Here is a 21880-nt window from a genome sequence, read left to right as displayed (position 1 = left end):
TTTCCCTACTGACAAACAGTTACGTATGTCATGATGAGAAGTTTCTGCATATTGAATGGCTTGATTGAATGTAAAGGACAGTTTGTTAAGATAAGAAGATAAGATTTAGTTTGAGTTTCCTCTTCCATAAACGGTCGAGCCTAAGTTTAGTACATCTAGAATTATAGGTGAAGGTACAAACGTTTCCAAGAATACGAAGTGTAAATCGTCTCTGTACTGACTACAGATTTAATTAATCCTTTATGCGCGCACGACCAAGTGTAAACGCGCAGTATTCTAGTAGTGGTCAAACACAAACTTCGTACATTAAAATACGTGACTCATTTTTAAAACGGTTTCGAAGGGCTTACGCACATAAAAACATTCACAAATATCATTAATGAAAACGAAAATGAGCAATGGGTCTAATACACTACCATGTATTCTACAACCTCTAACAGGGACAGCGTTCGACGATGAGCAGTTAACTTTATCTATATGATGACGATTTCTAAAGAAAACCTAATAGATCGGATCCTACGTGGTAGTCACATTGTTGTCTATTCTGACTTGTCGTATCGTAATAATCAGAAATATGATGTTTAATGCTTCTAAAGACTACATTTAGGTTGGAGATACAACAATGTAATAAATATGAGTAAAAGAAATAAGTTACACAAGAATGACCACGTCTGTTAGGCCGAGTCATACCATTCTGGCTGCACACACTCCAGTATAATCGATATTAAAGTTGTAGCTAATCGGTTTCTAACGTGCTAGAAGTGTCCTTTTAACGTAGTTTACCGTATATACCAAGAACCTTTTAAGTGTGTATTTGTTTAAATGCTGCTTACACGGTGTAGGCAGTCGATTGTGCGTTTCTTCTGATGTTTTTAAAGTATTTGTAAGCGTCTTTTAGCGACCGAGTATATATAGGTCCAGTGAGTTGCCTGTCTACTTCAATTTAAAAGAATTAGGGAGGGGAAAGTATCTGATACAGCTACAAGGTAGGGAAGTAAGGCGATTCAGTCTATATATGTAGAGAGCCTATGATGTCTGTGTGGGACGTAGATGTGTTCGTTTGCGCCAGATCTGCAGGTGAGGGCTTGATCATTTGGTATTGCAAACGCATGTTATTTGTCTGCCATGCGTATTTCAGAAGAAAGATTGTTCCATATTAATGAGTACTTGATAAGGAAGAAGTTTTCCCGAGTTTTTGATCTGTGTTTTTCAATTTTGACAATGGATACTTTGTCTCGAAGGTTGTATCCATGTAAGTCTTGGTAGAGAGCTATATTACATGTGGAATAAGTAAGGTTTTTAAGGAGTTTGAAATAAAGAATTAGGTTAGACCCAAGCCTTCTTTTTCAGAGTTGTTCTAGTCCTAAGATATGGCATCTGGATTTGTAGTCTGTGAGTTGGTCGTTCTTAAGTATTTTGCGAGTGAAGTCTCGCTTTATTCCTTCCACCTTAAACATATCAGCTAGGCTTAGGTTGGAAAATAAGAACGAGCAGTATTCGACGATGGGTCTTACGCAGGCTTTATACAGGATGATTTTAGTTTCGCTTTGAAAGAAATTACGAAGGATGAAGCCAAGCAATCTCCGCATTTGAGATACTTTAGTTGAGATATGTTCAGAGAAGTTAAGACTGTCAAAGTAATGTACTCCAAGGTCAGTTACTGATGTCAGTCTGGGCAGTGGGTTTTTGTTAAGTGCTAAATTTAGTTTAAGTGACTTGTTTCCAACACATAGCCAACCGCATTTCTCTGTGTTGAGCTCTAGACCCCAGCGTTTACATTAGTCGTCTACTTTGTTCAGTTCATGTTGGATCGTTTGCATAGTACTACGTATATCACCAATGTCAGTTTTATAGATGACTTTTAAGTCATCAGCGTAGAGGTAGGTCTTACCTGTGGTAAAGCACCTGCATATATTGTTGATATAAATTATAAAGAGCAATGGACCCAAGACACTACCCTGCACAACACCACTGGTTATTGGTCGAGGTGTAGATGTTGTAAAGTTAATCTTGGTTATTTGGTATCTGTTTGTGAGGAAAGACCTAATGCATTGCAATAAGGGGTTTATAATTCCAACTGAATGGAGTCTGTTGTTTAAAAGATTATGGGGTACTTTATCAAAGGCTTTCTTTATATCGAAATATAGTATAATCACTAGCTTTTTCTGGTCACGTATGCGAGTAACCTCGTTAGAGAAGTCTGTCAGACATGTACTACATGATCTTGTTCTAATGAAACCATGTTATGATGGGTCTTTTAGTTCTTCTTTAAGTAAATGATCTGATAGTTGACTTTGTATCACTTTTTCCATTATGCGCGAAATAACTGGAGTGATATTTATAGGACTGCAGCTTTCGACCAAGTTCCTCGGTCCTGATTTGTGTTTGGGAAGAACATACGTTACTTTCCAGGCTTCAGGTTATGTACCCGCCTCCAATGTTTCTAAAAGGTTATCACTGGTAAAGAAAGTGTTCCAGTCAGAATGCTTCATAAGAAACCGAAAGTTACTTCAGTCGGCGTTTGCATAGTCTCTATATTGGATGCAAGTGTTTAATGTCTTTAATTTTTTGAGCTTGGCAAGAATCGGAAGGGTGCAGAAGACTATTTTATGACCGCTGTTATGGAACTTCTCGGCAACTACCCTTGATAATGGTGTGACATTGTGACAGAATATCAAGTCAAGGATGTTGTGATTTTGGGTAGGCAGGTTAACATGTTGCTGCCAACCGTGTATGTCTAAGGACCTAAGTATTCCTTCGTAGCATTGTGGGCCAGAATGTGTCTTCCAGTTGATGGTTGGGAGGTTGAAATCACCACAGAAAATTTTGTAGTCGACGTCAAGCGAAGCAGCCTTAGCAAATGACTCACTTATAATGGTGTCAGCCAAACTGGGTGTATTCGGAGCTCGATATATACATCCGATTAGTATTTTACATTCAAGGGTGTGTACAGTAAGCCATATCGAATCTGGTACTTTAATGAGGATATGGTCACTAAAGATTTCCGCCCTCATGTTTTTTGATGCATATATGAGACAACCGCCACCCTTCTTGGTGACTCTATCACAGTGGAAGAGCTCATACGTGTCTATTTGGAGGTATGTGTCTGTGATATCGGAGGACAACCAACTTTGCGTTATCAAAACAAGTAAGGGTTGTGTAAGAGTAATAGGGCACGTAGTTGGGTCATCTTATTCTGTATAGATCGGGCATTGATTAACATTAGTGTCAGGAACGATGAGTGTTTGTCTAGTAAAATGGTGTGCTGTAAACCCTGTGGTTTGTCTCCTTTGCTATAAGAAGGAAAAGTGGGAGTATTGGCTCTACGTTCTTGTTTGTTTAGTTCAATACAAGCATAGTTAACGGGAGAAAGGTGGTCGGAGGTTAGTTTGGCGAAGGAAGTATGTTCAGAAGTGTTGGGTAGAAGCGGATTAGTTGAATGGATAAGCGGTGTATTTGGGGAGTGATCATGTTCCGTCAAGGAGCTTTTAAAACAATAGACAGTTGTCGATGGTGTGAAAGATGTGTCACTCCCCATCAGGTCGAAATATATAGAAGATGGTCTCAGAATAGTAGGATTGTCGCCCTCAACATTTGATAGTCAATTACTAGTTCAGTTATCACATCCACAGGCAGCATAGAACGAGGAATGTGTTTATTAGAGTTTATTTATTGATGAGCGGTTACAATGTCGTGCTATGTTGAATTCAAAAAGCGCAGGAAGCTAGTTACCAAGTGTTCAAGGTTGTGGAGATAGGACTATTAAACATATTTTGTAAACACTTTTTCATAGTTTTTGTATGTATTTTATGTTTTTTCATATTCTGTACATTTAACACTAAACAGTCGTATTTGTTGTGTAAGTTTATGACCTTGAACACACGTTAATTGACTTCATTCCGTTTTTAAATACACATACCACGGTGTTGTTACTGCTCCTCATTAAATACATTCTAACACACACCTGCTTTGTTCTATTTTGTGTTAAATGTGTTAAATGAATCATTAATCGAATATCATCTACGTTTATAGACTATTGTGACGCTCTTATTACATTCTACGCTTGGTGATCAGAACAAGGTGATTTGGGTAACAACGAGTATCTTCACATCCGCGGACAGTTATTCTTCACACAAACGTAATTCGGATTTTATAGTTCTAAACAAATATTACCACTCAGGTATTCAACCAATGATCGTTGCCACAATAATCGATCAAAATGTAAGTGTTATTCTATCCATTCTGGATAGATCAAGTAAGATTCCGTTTGAGGAGCTGTTCTGTAACACAGTGTTTCCAACTCTGGGAAAGTGCTCCAAATTACAACCAAAATGCACGATCCCAGTCAAATCAAACAATAAAATTAAAGAAGGAACAATCAATATGACTGCCGCCAAGATAACATATCAATTAAAACAACATAGATACAGTTCAGAAAGAAACATAGAAACCAAATGAAAGCGACAGAAAAGATGAGAAAACTATTAAGAAATGAAACATTACAATCTCAAATGGCATCAAAAAGATTAACAATATGTTTAAATGAAGAAACCATTAAGAAGAAGTTGCAAATGTGTACATGGAGCGATTTTCAAACACGAAACCTTTAAAATGGACTTTACAGGCAGAAATATAAAAAAGAAAGATTGTGTATGAGGATAAAGTACAAGAAGAAAGGAATGATGGATAGAAAAATGGTGTAAAGCCATTTTATTCTCACGGTTTAAGGGAAGACAAAGAGTGTATATACCTACGCTATTGTGATCAATTCTCAAACATGTCACATAGAATCTCAAACCATTGGTTACGATAGTCTCGCGGACCCAAACCAATCAAACTGCGTCTGCCAACATGGTTCAGATCAGAAGTCAGCGGCTTTATGGACTGTTGCCATGTTTTGGTTTGGCCGCCCCGAAAATTCTTCCATCCGACCTCTACACTAGTCAGCGTTGAGGGTCGTGGTAATCGGTGTTCAGGCATACATAACACGTAGCCCAACTATAACTTCATCAACCGATTTACCACGATTACTTAACTGGCGATCCCGGCAGATGCGAGCAATATTTCTCAGGCATTTGTCACCAAATACTGGTCACTTACGACTGTTTTTTACTCTTAATGGCTGCAGTAATCCAACATACCTCTCTATCCGACGAAAAAAGACTCCAACAATTATTAACGTCCTGTGACTTAGGAGACAAGAAACCATCACAGCTGTTAAGATACATGGAACATCTAGCAGGCCCTTATAAGCTAGATGAGGCGTTACTTAAACAAATGTGGCTTCAACGCCTTCCACATAATGTAAGGCAAATCCTCAGTATAATCAGAAATTTAGTTAACCTTGTTGATTTAGCAGATATGGCTGTTAAAATGTTGGAAACTTATCATGATAGCCATTACATAAACTCTACCAGCGGGAACATCTAATACAGGTTATTTAGTTTCTGTGCAAAGACAATCAACACACTTAACGAATCAACTTGCGTCGCTCCAGACCACAGTAGCATCAGTTCAAGCTAGACAGCTTGGACCCCCTTCTGAACGAAGATCTTTATCTAGATGGCGTTCGTGTTCACCTAAGCAGAACCCAGATATATGTTTGTATCATAACAAATACGGAACTAATGCACGTCGTTGCACGCGACCGTGCTCATTTTCTTTGATTGACTCGACGAATCAGGGAAACGGCCCGGCCAGGCAGCGATGGCGACGCCTGTTTCTGGCCTCACCACAAGCCTTCTTTTCTACATCCAGGATCGCATTTCTGGCTCGGATTTTTGGTCGATACAGGTGCAGAAGTCTGCATCCTCCCGTTGCATTTCTCACGTCGACGGCACTCAGAGTCCTCTAAACTATCCCTGGTCGCAGCAAACAACACCATCATCAAAACTTACTGTGTGCAATCACTTATATTGGATCTCGGCCTCCGTAGGAGATTCACATGGGTGTTTTCAGTAGCTCAAATCAGACAACCCATCTGTTGGATCCATTTTGCAAGTGAGAATTCCTCCATGCATACACTTGTGATTTCTTCCTTACGTTTTCTTTATTTGTATATGCCGTTAACATTTTTGATGCTAATTAGGACTGTAACGTTTAATTTTCTTGGTTTCACTATCTTTTTTTATTGAGTCTCTGTGTTCCTTACTGAGCTGTATCTAGTTTGTTTTAATTGCTATTATTCTGGCACCTGCCATATTGGCTGCTCGTTATTTGATTGTGCGGTTGATTTTGACTGGGATCGTGCATTTTGGTTGTAATTTGGAGCACTTCCCCAGAAATTGAAACGCTCTGTGTTATAAAATAGCCGATCTAACGAAATCTTACTTGATCTGTCCAGAAAGGATAGAATAACGCTTATCTTTTGGTGTTTTCGGTAATTTTCATACATTCTTATCACTTTGCTATTTGTTGTAATTTAGATTGAATATTTTTGTATCAATTGTTGGTTGAATAACCGGGTGATAATATTCGTCTAGGTAAATTTATACATTTGTATATATGATGAAATTCAGAACCGTGTTACCCAAAATACCTTGTTCTGCTTTTGATTGGGTCACGAGTGTATAAAACTGTTCCTTGGTTATTCGGCCACATCCAGACCTAATGGAATCTAGGTTTATTTATTATTATTTACTTATTTAAGCACATATATATTGGTACAAAAGGACACCAGGTACAAATGCGCCACACTATTGTGTGTGTGAGCTGTGATACTGCCCGGGTGCCCGAACTGAAGCAGAAGGTTTTCTTAGGGAGCCACACCCGGAGCCTTTGACTAAAAGATCTGATCCACAAGGCAGTGGAGCATCGTGAGGAGATGCAGTCAAATGGTAGCCGGTGATCAACGATTGATTCCTACGCCATTTGTTCCCTCAGGATACTGGAGCCCATGTGCACCATTGGTTTGGAATCAGGGTTTTCCAACTCCCCTAGGTAGACTATTCGTGTCCACCAACCCGGTTAAAGCGCCGGACATTCGCTTTTCGTCCTCTCACATTCGTAAACAACACCCCCGCCACGAGAAGGCAGTGAGTAGGACTTCCCTCGCAGAGGCTATATATTCGCTGGCAATATGAGAGTATTTCGAGAGGGAGAGGTGACTCTCCCCACTCTCGGCCGTACCAGGGCATTTGGGGGCGGAATCTAGGTTTGGATCTTACACCATCCTCGGAGCCAACTTCCTCAGCGCCCACAACTTATTAGTTGACATGTGTAAAAAGAAACTCATTGACAAAAACACGAAGTTACAAGTCATCGGCACAATGTCCTCTGACTTTGAAATCCATAATGTCCGTATCTTAAAACCTGAAAATAAAATTTTTAGTGAAATTTTATCGAAATACGAGTGCATTACAAGAGTCGACTATCAAAACGAATGCACCGTTCATCACGCTCAACACCACATCACTACCACAGGCCAACCAATACGTGCAAAACCCAGAAGACTGCCCCCTCACAAGTTAGCGACCGCCAAACGAGAGTTCAAACACATGATGCAACTAGGCATCATTAGGCAGTCTAGCAACTTCTGGGCTTCTCCGTTACATATGATCCCGAAAAAAGAGCAAGATTGGCGTCCATGAGGAGATTATCGTTGTTTCACAACGTTTCTTCAAACCTGCACAGAAAACACGTTTTTTCGAATCAAATGATTGTTCTTATTCTTTATTAGTAGTATATGATGATTATGATGTTAATTTCAATTGTGTTATATTCTGATTATAATTAGTTTTATCAGTAGTACTTGTTATATTGTTAGATGTTGTTGTTGTCAATTGATTATCATTCATAAAATTTCTTCCTAATTAATCAATTATATTATGAGTTATATCACATTTTATATGTCCTGGTATACTTTCCAATAAACGATGTCGACATGTTTCTAATTCAGCTCGTAATAATTGAGCTTCTTTAATTTGGATAATTAAACGTTTTTGTTATTCAATGATTTGTGACAAGAAAATAAAAAGAAAGAAAGTAAAACGTCATAAAGATAAATAAGCAATTTGAATGGTAGTTGCCTCGATATTGCCAGCATTCCATATTTATTATAAGCAGAGATGGATAGTGGCTATCAGTGTACTCATCGGTTGGATGTACCTGCATCTCAGATTTCAGGTTCACTCCGGGACTCGAATCCAATATCGTTCACTTCGATTTCAATATGATTTATAAATATTATAACTCTCAAACTTTGAATGTTGAGAAATTAGAATCAAGAACTGTGTATGCATTGAAGGGATCCATATAAATATGTGAAATGATAGATCTATTTCATGTCACCCTACAACTTAAAAATTGTTGTGTTTATTTATTAAGTATCAATCTCTTAGTCATATCTCAGATGTTGTCTTGCAATACTAGGTAACGTGTATTCGAATCCAAGAGGTAGCATTAGTTCTCTTAAGATTGTAGGTTAAACTTACTAATGAGTGTCAATTAGAATAAAAAGTAATTTAAGCAGGGTTTAACGTCGACTTTCTTCGACAACCTAACATCTCAATATGGCACACTCAGTGTTATGTTAACCTTCAACTTCATCGATAGAATTTGATCAGTAATGAAGGACTAGATAAACATTATATAGGCCACCACTTAATGATACTTCATGTACAAGAATTGAAAACTTCCATGTTTGAAGCCACATCATAATGTTGAGTTTTAAACAAAAGGGAAAAAGTTATTCAATACCTAAATGTATTTTACGATTATTGAAACAATGTCGTTACATTAAGTAGATTGAAATCGATGAAACGTATTACTGCAATAAATCATACTAACAATGATCACTGTATCATCTGAAAAAGGATGTTAACTTACTGATTGAATGCCATAATCTTATTACTTATCAAAAGTAATGGTATATGCAAATTATTTAAGTGAGGTAAATTGAAAATATGTACAAACATACATATAGAGATATATACATATTCATAATTGGATTCAATGTACAACTCTACTACTAGTTGACTGGAAGAACATATTCCACATCTTCTTTCATACCTTTTGAACATTCAACAACAGTATGGAAGTGAAAGATTTTCTGAACAAATTAAAATAAATTATAGTTTGATTTATATCTTCTTTAAACTCTAAAGTTAGTTTTGGAGTTTCATTTTGTTCCAAGATGATACAAAGAAGTGTATTATTTCACTATGAATATAGCGTTGCGTAGATTGTTGTATTTGATTCAAATGATGATCTGATCAATGTTAGACTACTATCGACTTAGTGATTTAGACAGCAAGTATGTCACGTTCGAGATGGAAGTGATTGGGTTTGATGTTTGAATGCAAGGTCGTAAATGCTCACTGGTTCGAAATCTTGTTGCAGGACGAGACATCTACCCACTGCTTCCAAGTTTCGACTAGTAGTCTAAAATTTGATCGGTTTATGATATGAATGAATCTTATTTCATGGCGAATAGCTTAAAAAAGGGGTTAGCTAATCCAAACACTGACGGATTCGATCACGCATCCATCAGCTTTACAGTCACATTTCAACTTGATCGATAGCATTTGATGTGCACTAAGAAGGACTTAATACTCATGGCATTGATCACCATCCAGTGATCAATCTTTATTATACTATATATCTGTAAATCAATCGTACGTGAGCATTGGATACGGAAATAGGCGCCGTGACTTTGTGATCACTCAAACGTTTCTGACCGGCTCGTCCATAAATTATAGTCCTGCCACGGAGATATTTACGAGTTGAAGTATTCTTGAATGAAATACTTTTTAATAAATTTACAAGAGGACATAGTCCCCTAATATCTGTGTTTCTTTCAATAGTTGGTTGATTTGCCCAGTGAATCAGTTCTTAAAATGATTGTCAAGTGAAACTGAGAAATATCAGTTACAGCAAACAGATTGTCATATAATCTAAAATACATAACATATTCCCTCATTCAATTTAAAATAAGCAGACTATATGAGGACCAGTGTCGGTAATCAGTATACATATTTGTTTAAAGTTACTGATTTACTAAAACCCGATCCAGTCGATTATTGAACTCTAATTCATTAACAGATCATTTAAAGAAGTTGATTAAACGTTCACGATAATCAAAAGAAAAAGGAAAATAGCTCTCTTGTATAGTAGACGAATTAAATTATATTCGTTTAATAAATGAAAGGAATTATATTTCAGTTGGGTTTTGTTTGTTCATTTTCCACGTGTTTAGACAAATGTACTTTATTTTTGTATTGTGTGTTCTATTCTTATCACTGATGTTTAGGACCGCAGTTGATCAATTTCATATTGGTATATGTTCATGCTATTTGTATTGACTTGATATTGCCACCAAATCACAAACATTATAAGCAGAGATGAATGGTAGCTAGCAGTGGAATTCAGAACATGCGTTTCGTCTTATCATTTGATTGTCTCTGCACTTCAGAGTTGATGTTGACTCCAGGACTCGAACCCAGTGCCATTCGCTCAAGACTCCACCGTATCATACACTTAGTTACTCAGTAGCAAACAATTTGTTTTTGAAACTAGATTGATTTGGATGAGTGCATTTTATTTGAAACAATGACAGTTATTTGTAACAAAAAATTATTGCTACTGTGTACACTTAATAGATGCAGTTAGAATTTCGAGACCTTATTCATTGGTCGTAGGTGTACCCTTGGTGCAGTGGTTGTTGTTGCCGATCATGATGATGTTATCGATCTGTAAATTTACTCAGCATCAAGCCCTATTTACTTTATCTGACCTAATTCATATTATTCTACATATTACGTAATTTCTGATTTGTAATCCCATTATTCTTTCTCTTACCCAATGTCAACTATATTTATTCTGATCATTTATCTTACGATTTTATTTCACTTATAAACTGATTCAAGTTAACACTACATATTAGTCAGCTCCAACATTAACGATTCAGTTTAATTTTATATCACAAATGTAAAATCCATACTGTAGTTCAAACTACGTTTGGATGACTGAATAACTGTAGAGTAAAAGTAAGACACTCGCACCACAACCGAATTCAGAACAAAGTGATTGAGTAACAACGGTTCTAAAATTCACCATATATACAAATGTACAAATTTACCTCAACAAATATTACCACCCAGTTATTCAACAAACAATGGGTACCAAAATATGCAATGTAAATTACAAATTGATAAGAAATATAAGAAATTTACCGAACACACCAAAAAGTAAATGTTATTCTATCCTTTCTGGATAGATCAAGTAAAAATTCCGTTTGAGAGGCTGTTCTATAACACAGTGTTTCGAATTCTGGGAAAGTGCTCCAATTTACAACCAAATTGCAAGATCCCAGTCAAAATCAAACAGCACAATCAAAGAGCGAACAGCCAATTTAGCAGCCGCCAGAATAATATCAATCAAAACAAATTAGATGCAGTTCAATAAGCACATTGAAACTCAATGAAAGCGATAGAAAAATTGAGAAAACTATTATGAAATTAAACATTACAGTCTTACAAATATTAAAAATATGTGCAAATAAAGAAACCATTAAGAAGAAATCGCAAATGTACACATGGAGGGATTTTCACCTTCAAAATGGATCTTACAACAAACACTCCTTGATTCACATGTTACAGTTTCTTAAATGATGTACTCTACCTTAAACTTGGCCAATTTTCTTTTGTGAGTAGTTAATTTGGATTTATAATTGTAGAACCTGATGAGAAATTATTGAAAAGAATATTCTTCGTTCATATAATTGTGTTTTAATATGATGGAAATTTTTCGGCGAATAAAACTAAGTGTCAAAGTGCTGGTAAAGCTGAATGTTCTTAGTCAGCCATGGAAGTTGATGGATTTAAAGTCAGTTATGCTATAGGTGTGGAGTTTTATAATTTAGACTTCAGGTTTAGTGTATCTAATAAACTTCGGTTTAGTAAGGACACCTGATGATGAAGTTATATTCTCTGAATAATCTGTTCCATTAGAGTTACATCTAGTTAAGTTAATCTGAAATGATTCTCTAATCAGGGTCACCACGATCAAATTCTGGGATTCGGACTTTCCTAGTCATAACAGTATCTATCTGCATTGATGACAACTCTTCCGGGTTATGGGTTTGTATTCGGTCTGATTAGAGGTATATGACCAATATAATAACATTATAAAAACAAGGTAAAATTGTAATTATTGTCTATAACAGACACTAGGAATGATCAACACTAAAAACTGAACAGATGTTACTGTTTAGTTTCCCATGCTTAGTAAGAATGCTCTTAAGACCACATATATCTTCGAACTCACGATTTGTATTTCGTGCGGAAAACGAGTTGGAATATACCGACTCATATGATTGTCTATTTACAATACAACGTGACAATCACTTTATTTTATTAACAGGCAATTGTTTTGCTCACGATAGTTAATTTTGCACGTACACACTTGAGAAAAATTCTATACATGATAGGAATCATCATTGACGATCAGCTTTGATGTAACTATTATCTCAGCTCTAAATAAAGGGATATGCATTTGCTCATCTACATGAAAAGTGTATTTACGACAATCCGTCAATTTCACTATTAACCATAGACTAGTCAAATGAATTCGAGGATACCTTCAGTATTGTAGTTTGACAACTCTTTACCAGTAACAGCTTTTATAATGGAATCGTGCTCACCCTGTTGAAATCAGAAGTTGCAAGTGAAGAGGTTGGAAGTTATATTTGATGGGTTATCAATATATCTAGGAGCGATTGATCCAATAATCGTTTAAATGTTCTGTAAATCTTACTCTTCTTCCAAAACCCGTTGTCTTAAAATTATTTTCAGACGTTGATGAAGTATCAACGTGCGTGTCGGCTGTAGGAGCCGGGTCGTTTGATAGTACCGAAGGAAAATCAACGTAGATAGGACTTCCTTCTAAGTACGCTGCTTTGAGGCGATCAAAACTGGTGCTATCGTTAGTGCCGTTCTTTTCGAACGAAATAGTACTTGTGTTCACGCTGAAGAACTTTGAAGGGTCCTTCGTATGCTGATTAGAAGGATCGTCGAACGAAAACATGGGTACCATGTCGTAAAACAGGTTGAACGAAAACATAAGTTGATCGCGGTCGAGTGTAAGCAGTGCAGTTTATCGAATGTTAGCTTTGACTGCATTGCGAATACCTCGTAAGACGAGTGGAAGTGCGCAGCTGATAGGGAAGCTTTTAGTTGTCGATGAAAGCGTTCCATCAACCCGTTCGCTTGTGGATGGTAGGTGGTCGATTGGAAGTGAGTGTTTCCTAATGGCGTGGTCAGACAACGGAAAAGTCAAGATTCAACTTATTATAAAAATGCGATATGTTTTATTCGAAACAAGATTCATAATACCCTCACTATAGAGTATAGATACAATAGAATACCATATTATTTGATTAATGAGATAGAATGAGGTGATAGACAACAACAAAGTACAATCATTGATATTTCTGTAAAAAATTAAGGTCAACAGAAATATGTTTGTGTAATTAAGCGCTGAGATAACTTACACTAAGAATAAAAATAATCAATTCTACCTTGAGTATTTTATAGGATGCAGCAGAAATGATAGAAGTTGATGTTATGTAATAATGAATTGGGTTAAATGGAAGAGAATTCTCAATATTTGAAATCCTATTCGTGAATGCATATGACTTATGGGTTGGTGTTGTTTGCATGAACTAATAATCATTCACTACCTGTATTTGGTGACTGTGTGATTCGGAATGGCAATAAGAATATGCTCGTCTGTGTTCACCTCATTGCCTGTTGGTCTAGATTGCGTTATTTTGACGATTCCTAGTTAGAATAATAATTCAACAACTTCTAATTATTACATGACCATTGGATCATTTAGGGAATTAGAGGAAATCGATTGAATGTGATAAATGTTTCCATTGGAAAATGTTCTTTTCACGTGTGCGCAATGGTTTTCATAATTGCGCTTTAGTGGCTGGTTATTACTGAGACTACGATCATTCACATGGATTACGACAATACTAATTTCATCATAGAATAACAATGTTTGGAGAGTATTTTAACAATCAAAGAACAAAATATCAATCCATTTATCTCAATCTTAACTGTTCCTTCTGTAAATATCAGTCCATTTTATTCTAATTTCATTGTTCATACATTTTCGTATCGATTACGTTTCATTCTATATTCTTTCCTAATCAATCTTTTGCCAAAATACATTCTATGTCTTACTACCATCATATACTACTTATGTGGATATAAGTAGACTATATCAAAACATGAACAATAAATAGTAAAACCATTATGAGTGAATTCAAAATACATAATCCATGGAAAATGGTACCAGAAAAATGTATTATTATCGATTGTTTGAATACCTCATTTATTATATATATATATGAAGTGATGATCCCCGCCAATTAGAGAGAAGTGATTTTATCGATCGGATCCAATGATGCACACAAAAAAAGAAACTGTATAAACAGTTTTCAGTACTTATCATTCCTGCTTTCTGCCTAACCCAATTAGTTAAGTTTAGTATACTAATAACAGCCACTGTAATATGAATCATTATATCTCAAGCATATTGGGTTTATATACCAAACAAACTGAACACATTGTACCAATAAAATAGATAATAACATTGATAAAAGATTTAGCCAAATGTGTCTTTGAATGTGGGGGCACAATAAATTATGAACTAGGGATAACTCAAAAATGATAAATCGTATAATAATAACAACCACTATACAAACATCTAGTAAAGCACAATATTAATGATGTATCCCAATTTGTTGAGAAGATTAAAAACATAAACACGAAAGGTCAAAAGATGATGTACTTTGACGTAACGTCATTGTTCACAAATTCCAACTCAGAGGGACCTTTCAAAATGTTGGAAGTACCAGACGACTTTTTTGTTCTAGTATAAACTTCCTCAACAGGTTCTAAGTTTGCATGTACGCACTGTTGAAGAGTCCCATGCTAGGACGAAATTACCACTCGGTGATTTCAAGTTCTTCAAAGGTGGTCTAACATCGACCGGTTCATGATCTTAATTAAAACTAAGAAAAATGTTTAATCGATTTATGAAATTACGATATGAAAATCTTGTTTTCTTTCACGTTTTTAACTAATACATTACATAGTGATAATTTCCCCCCTCGTAAATGACATTGTCTTCTTTTCCGTTCTAAATCTATGATACTTTCATGTCAACAATATTCATGTCTTGAATGATTGAAATCATCATTTCATATTTCGATCATCTATATTGTGTACTTTAAATTAATACTTACCTTCTTTATTTTGTGAATACCATCAAGCATAATCTTCATTATAAAAGTACATCTAAAGTGTACAAATAAATATAGGCAGTATTACTAAATTTCGAAAATAGTAGTATTACTTGACTGTGATATTCTTTGTAACTGTTTATCATTAAAGAGTGTATCGAAAAAGTAAATAAACTTTGAGAAGATTCTTTACTCAAAAACTATTGTTTGGATCAGAGTTTATAGGAAGTGATTGTAGTGTAGTCTACTTATATCCATTTAAGTAGTATATGGTGATGATCATGGATAGAATGTATTTTAGCAGACTTTCGATAAGGAATAAACAGGAATGAAGCGCAATCGGTATGAAACTGCATGAACAATGAAATCAGAGAAGACGGACTAATATTTGCAGAAAGAACAGTTAAGATTGAGACAATTGATTCTTATTTTGCAAATTAACTGTTTACTGTATGGTTATCAGAATTTAGTGAGATAATCTGTAAGGTGTACTTAAGTACATTCAATTGTCCCCACTTATGTTGTTGTTCACTACATGATCATCGAAATTAGTAACTTGGGTTGGTGTTCTTTATAGTTGCTTATTATCCTCATTAATATTCATCTCCACCAAAGACAACACTTTAGAGATAACATTTTCTCCTTTCGACTTTCTAGAAATTGGTTCCTTACCAAGAACTTAACTTGTTAACACGAAATATCTAGATGATATAATCCTGTTTAGTAGAGTGTGAGAAAATACAGAGTCTTCAGAATGTCTCTATCAATAATACAAGAATATTTAGGGTGCATTTCCTTTCTCTCTGCATTTTCACCTAGAGCAATCAGAGAAATTAAAATACTGAGTTGATCATTCTACTTATCTTCATCTCATTGACACTGATGGGTTGGTAGTTAACAAAACATCGACTAGAGAGAATGAGCGGTATTTCCGAAGCATAAACATCGCGATTACGATCTTTTGTGCGGTTATAGATCGATAAAGCTTGTGAGGGGCCTCCATACCATGAGGAAACAGATATCTGACGCTTTCGAGTTTTAAACAGTCTAATTGACGTCAGACGCCGATGTCAATATAATATCTTCCTTTAGAACATACACATTAGAATCCTATAGGAAACTATTCTAAATACTCTTTACAACTTCTCTATTTTGTTTTCTAGAAATCTCAATGAATCAAAGAAACCATCAACCAACTTTGCAAAAGAATCACCTAAAGAAGACGGTCGTGAATCTGGAATAGATCCAGATACATTAGACGAAACATCGACATCAATGATGGGCAATTCTTTAAGTTTAAATGACATGAAATGTACTACTAATGACCTTAGTAATACTACTGAAGTAAACAAACCAAGTGTAATTACAATATTAAGACGATTAGCAAGATATTTAGCTTTACGGATAGCAAATAAACGTCATAGCCTAGCTACGGCAAATCAACATGTTGCAAGAAATGCCATTGAAGAAAAACTTGTAAGTAGTTTCTTATCAAAATTTTGATTTGCATTTTCTGTCCTTTTAATCACCCTTTTATCGTTAACTAGCTAACCAAGGTGTGATACTTGTCGTTTTTATAATGATAGGACGATAACTATGGAAGAATGACTGACAACATGGTATGAATGCAGATCTACTTCACTCATTCCATTTGCAAAACGATGCGATTCTCAATCAATGTTAATGATAGTTTACAGTCGAACACGATGTACCTCATCTGTGAATTCTTTTTCTGTTACATTGTTCAGAAAACTATCTTGAACATAATCACCAAACAACATAAAGTTATTTATTTGAAATACCTTTAGAGAAAACCGTTCTACTGAATAGAATTTGCATATCCATGAATGTCTGTCTCTTAAAATGAAGAGATTTCTGAAAACGTGAACGTAGTCCATTGTTAACAGTACTTAGATAAACTGTTACTATGAATATGAACTGGATCTCTCCACTGTCGACCGTGCTAGGGCATTTGGGGGTGCGTAACCATATAGTATAACTACTTAGTTAAACAAACGTATTTTAATAGAGAATTTCAAACAAACTCTGATCAAAATTTAACATAAATTCTAAATTATTCCATCAATTAACATTCATAAGACCTGCCATCATAAAATATCAATATGGTAGCAATATCTCTTTGAGGTCTGTGTACAATATCCCATGGAAATCTTTGATAGTCTATTCCAGTACATTATCCAAATAAGTCTTTATATATGACTTTATATATATCTTAACGTAATTACTTTACAAGTAATAACTGAGTGGGTTGGAGAATGGTGGTCAGCGGCCTATGCTCCAGTGTGAGTAACAGGCGTAAGTAAGTAAGTAAATAAGTAATAACTGCATGTTACGGTCGCAAATCATCCTAGATAGCATAAGTCCATCAGAATAAGCTTTACATGTTTCCTATTCAGATATCTTTTTAAACGAAGCAATATCTTTCAAAATTCCTTCAATAATTTAGTAGTGAACGAGTTCTCAGGTGAGCACAACCAATTTATTGATTAATACAAAAAATTACAGACTTCATTGGTAAAGTATGACAACCATACATACTTCCCAACCTTCTTTTAATAGGTATTCCAATTCTGATCTGTGTTACATACTACTTATGTCGACAGACATAAGTAGCATACACCACAGTTTTATCGTTGGTGTACATTGATGAGATATTAGTATTAGTTTGTGAACAGATTCACTAATTGTAATCTTAATAGATTAATACATGGAAATAATCGTGGTAATTCAACGGAAAGGTTGGTGAGTTATTAAAATACAATATAGGGTTTATGGAGATTTGTAACATACTTTAATGATTAACATTTGTGAAGAGGTTAAGCTTTCCTTAGGAAGATTGAAGGCCCAAGGTTCGACCCTTAGTGATGGTGTCGTGGAAATATGTTCATAAACTGTTGTTGATAAATGAGCTACCAAAGCCAGTGCCTTGGTGGTCTTCGTATCCGTTAACTTTTAAATTTCTCGATAGTAATTAGTATGGGAGAATTAAGAATGTGAGTTTGTTCGTAATCCTAAATCCTAGAAAGTCACTTGCTTTGAATCCTTCAATAAGTCAGTCACATATTTCCTTCTTAGAATGAGTGATATCTGTCATGTGTTAAGAAATACGTGAAATGAGATATATATCAGCTTCATGAAACATAATTCTTACATTCCACTCCCACGACTTATCCAACATACAATCAAGTCCTGTTATATTTTGTAAAGAGTTTTTTTTTCGTTTTTAATGTTTATGAAAGTTTCCAATACATTTTTGCTGATAGGGGGGATTATTGAACGGATTTCTCAATATTGCATGTACCTACAAATGTAGATCTTGAATAGTATCATAGTATCATATTCATTAGACAAGTTAATAGCTATTGCAGTTCAGCGGTCTAATGTATAATGTATTAGTGTATAGAGCTATTATTGTGGTGTGGGTTACTTATATCCAAAGAAGTAGTATATAACAATAGTCAAGCATTGAATGTATTTGAGTAATAGATCGATAAGTAGAAAAGAGGAACGGAAAGCAGTTGGTATGAAAATGCATGAGCCATAATAATCGAAGACTATGGACTGATATTTGCAGAAGGAATGGTCAAGCTTAAGACCATTGATTGTTATTTTGCATATATTAACCGTTTACTGTATGATTGTCAGATTTTAGTGGGATAGTTTGTCATTTTGATGCCCAAAGTACATTTCATTGTCCTCCCCCCCTATATTCATTCATAGTTCATAGAATGATTCCAATTGTTTAATATAATCTTAAATCTTTTTTTTCTTTTTTCCCCATAGTTGCGATCTAGATTAAGTGAATTAAATATTGATTATCATCATCATCATCATCCGCATCATGATGATCATTTAGTGAATAGTTGGGATTCATTTAATTCAATGGAAATAAATCATGGTACCATTGTTAATCGATTTGATCGATTACATAATAATACAATTGCTGTAATACAATTATTATGTCAATTAGCAAGACGTTTAGCTATATTAGATGGACAATTATATTGTTTAAATAAAAATCAATATAATAATAATAATGTCATATTATTATGTAATCATAATAGTAATGATAATCCATTATTCCCTTATAATCATTACACAACCTCATTGACAAATGATACATCAACAACTATGTCAAATCATTTATTGAATGATTTCAATGATAAGGATAATGATAATGACGATGGGAATAGTCAATGTGAATTAGTAAGTTCAATAATAATGATGAAATTATAGTATATATCTGTATGAATTACTTACTTACTTACTTACGGCTGTTACTCCCGATGGAGCATAGATCGCCGACTAGCATTCTCTAACACATTCTATCCTGGGCATTCCTTTCTAGTTCTATCCGATTGTTGTTCATTCTTCTCATGTCTGTCTCCATTTCTCGGTGTAATGTGTTCTTTTGTCTTCCTCCTCTCCGTTGGCGTTGAGGATTCCAAGTGAGGGATTGCCCTGTAAAACAGTTGGGTGATTTCCTCAATGTGTGTCCTATCCACTTCCAGTTCTTCCCCCTGATTTCTTCATCCACTGAAATCTGGTTTGTTCTCTCCCACAGTAGGTTGTTGATGATAGTGTCTGACCAATGGATCCGAAGTAGTTTACGTAGACAACTGTTAATAAACACTTGTATCTTCTGGATAATGGCTTTCGTAGTTCTCCACGTCTCTGCCCCATACAGAAGAACTGTCTTGACATTTGTAATGAAAATTTTAACCTTGGTGTTGGTTGACAATTGTTTTGAGCTCCAGATGTTTTTCAGTTGTAGGTATGCTGCTCTTGCTTTGCCGATCCGCGCCCTCACATCTGCATCTGATCCACGTGTTCATCAATGATGCTGCCCAGATATGTAAAGATTTCCACATCCTTCACAGCTTCTCCGTCAAGTGTAATTGGATTGGTACATATTGTATTGTATCGGAGAGTCTTGCTTTTCCCTTTGTTTATATTGAGACCTACTGCTGCTGAGGCTGCTGCTACACTGGTCGTTTTCTCCTGCATTTGTTGTTGAGTTAGTGATAGAAGAGCCAGATCATCCGCGAAGTCTAAATCGTCAAGCTGCATCCTGCCTGTCCACTGTATCCCGTGCATTCCTCCAGATGTTGACGTCTTCATAATCCAGTCGATCACCAAGAGAAAGAGAAAGGGTAAGAGTAGGCAACCTTGCCTAACACCGGTCTTTACCTCGAACGAGTCGGTGAGTTGTCCTCCGTGGACGATTTGGCAGTTTAGTCCATCATAGGAGTTCCGTATGATATTTACTATCTTCTCAGGCACGCCGTAGTGTCGAAGAAGCTTCCATAGTGTCGTCCTGTCCACGCTATCAAATGCCTTCTCGTAGTCGATGAAGTTGATGTACAGTGATGAATTCCATTCGATTGATTGTTCCACAATGATACGTAGAGTTGCGATTTGATCTGTGCACGATCTATCCTTACGAAATCCAGCTTGTTGATCTCGAAGTTGAGCGTCCACGGAATCCTTCATCCTGTTTAACAATACTCTGTTGAAGACTTTTCCTGGTATTGAGAGGAGAGTGATGCCCCTGTAGTTGTCGCACTTGCTCAGATCGCCTTTCTTTGGAATCTTGATGAGAAGTCCTTCTTTCCAGTCTGTTGGTACTTGTTCTTCGCCCCAAATCTTACTGAAGAGGATGTGGAGTATCTTGGCAGCTGCTGTTACATTTGCTTTCAGTGCCTCTGCCGGGATGTTGTCTGGTCCCGCTGCTTTGCCACTCTTGATTTGTCTAATGGCCATGCTGATCTCTTCAATTGTTGGTGGGCCAATATCGATTGGGAGGTCTGTGGGTGCTGCTTCGATGTTGGGTGGGTTCAGTGGAGCTGGTCGATTCAAGAGTTCCTTGAAGTGTTCTACCCACCTGTTTCCTTGTTCTTCAATATCGTTGATTACATTGCCTTCCTTGCTTTTCACTGGTCTTTCTGGCTTACGGTAATTTCCAACAAGTTTCTTTCTTGTATCATACAGTTGTCTCATGTCTCCCTCTCTTGCAGCCTTTTCCGCTGTCATCGCTAAATCTTCCACATATTTACGTTTGTCGGTCCTGATGCTCCTCTTCACTTGCTTGTTTGCCTCTGTGTATTCGGCTTGTGCCTTGGCTTTTTCTGCTCTTGTTCGGCTGATATTGATTGCTACCTTCTTGTTCCTCCTTGCTTCAATTTTATCCAGTGTACCAACAGTGATCCATTCCTTGTGATGGTGCTTCTTTTGGCCCAGAACCTCCTGACATGTTGAAACGATTGCCTTCTTGATACCTTTCCAGTTGCTCTCCATGGTGGTTCCCTCTCCATTGAGTAGGTCATGAAAGGCCTCGAACCTGTTGCTGAGTGCTATGTTAAATTCGTTGAGTTTGTCAGCATCTCGAAGAAAGGCCGTGTTAAACTTTTGTGATGTTGTCCGCGCCATTGTCCAGTGCTTCTTGAGTTTTAGTTTCATCTCGGCGACCAGCAAATGGTGATCGGATGCTATATCAGCTCCTCTTCTGGTTCTCACATCCTCCATCGTCCTCCTGAACTTGTTGATGCAGACATGGTCGATTTGATTTTGTGTAGTGTGATCCGGTGAAATCCAAGTGGCTTTGTG

General features: G+C 36.2%; 2 protein-coding genes across 2 annotated transcripts; one reads left to right on the top strand and one right to left on the bottom strand.

Moving 5' to 3' along the window:
- Positions 1–7811: 7811 nt before the first annotated feature.
- On the bottom strand, positions 7812–15286 carry Smp_138000 (hypothetical protein; the record flags this gene model as incomplete). The annotated part of the gene is given in 3 exon segments (XM_018797764.1): positions 7812–7943; positions 7947–7961; positions 15257–15286. Coding segments are annotated over 3 exon segments (177 nt in total).
- Positions 15287–16528: 1242 nt separating this feature from the next.
- Smp_192470 (hypothetical protein) lies at positions 16529–16756 on the top strand (the record flags this gene model as incomplete). The annotated part of the gene is made up of 1 exon (XM_018797753.1): positions 16529–16756. One exon carries the CDS (start codon positions 16529–16531, stop codon positions 16754–16756), a length of 228 nt encoding a protein of 75 aa, XP_018646767.1.
- Positions 16757–21880: the final 5124 nt, after the last annotated feature.

This window comes from Schistosoma mansoni (assembly GCF_000237925.1).
Source record: "Schistosoma mansoni, WGS project CABG00000000 data, supercontig 0163, strain Puerto Rico, whole genome shotgun sequence".
Taxonomy (NCBI): Eukaryota; Metazoa; Platyhelminthes; class Trematoda; order Strigeidida; family Schistosomatidae; genus Schistosoma; species Schistosoma mansoni.
This window is presented reverse-complemented; position numbering and strand designations above follow the sequence as displayed.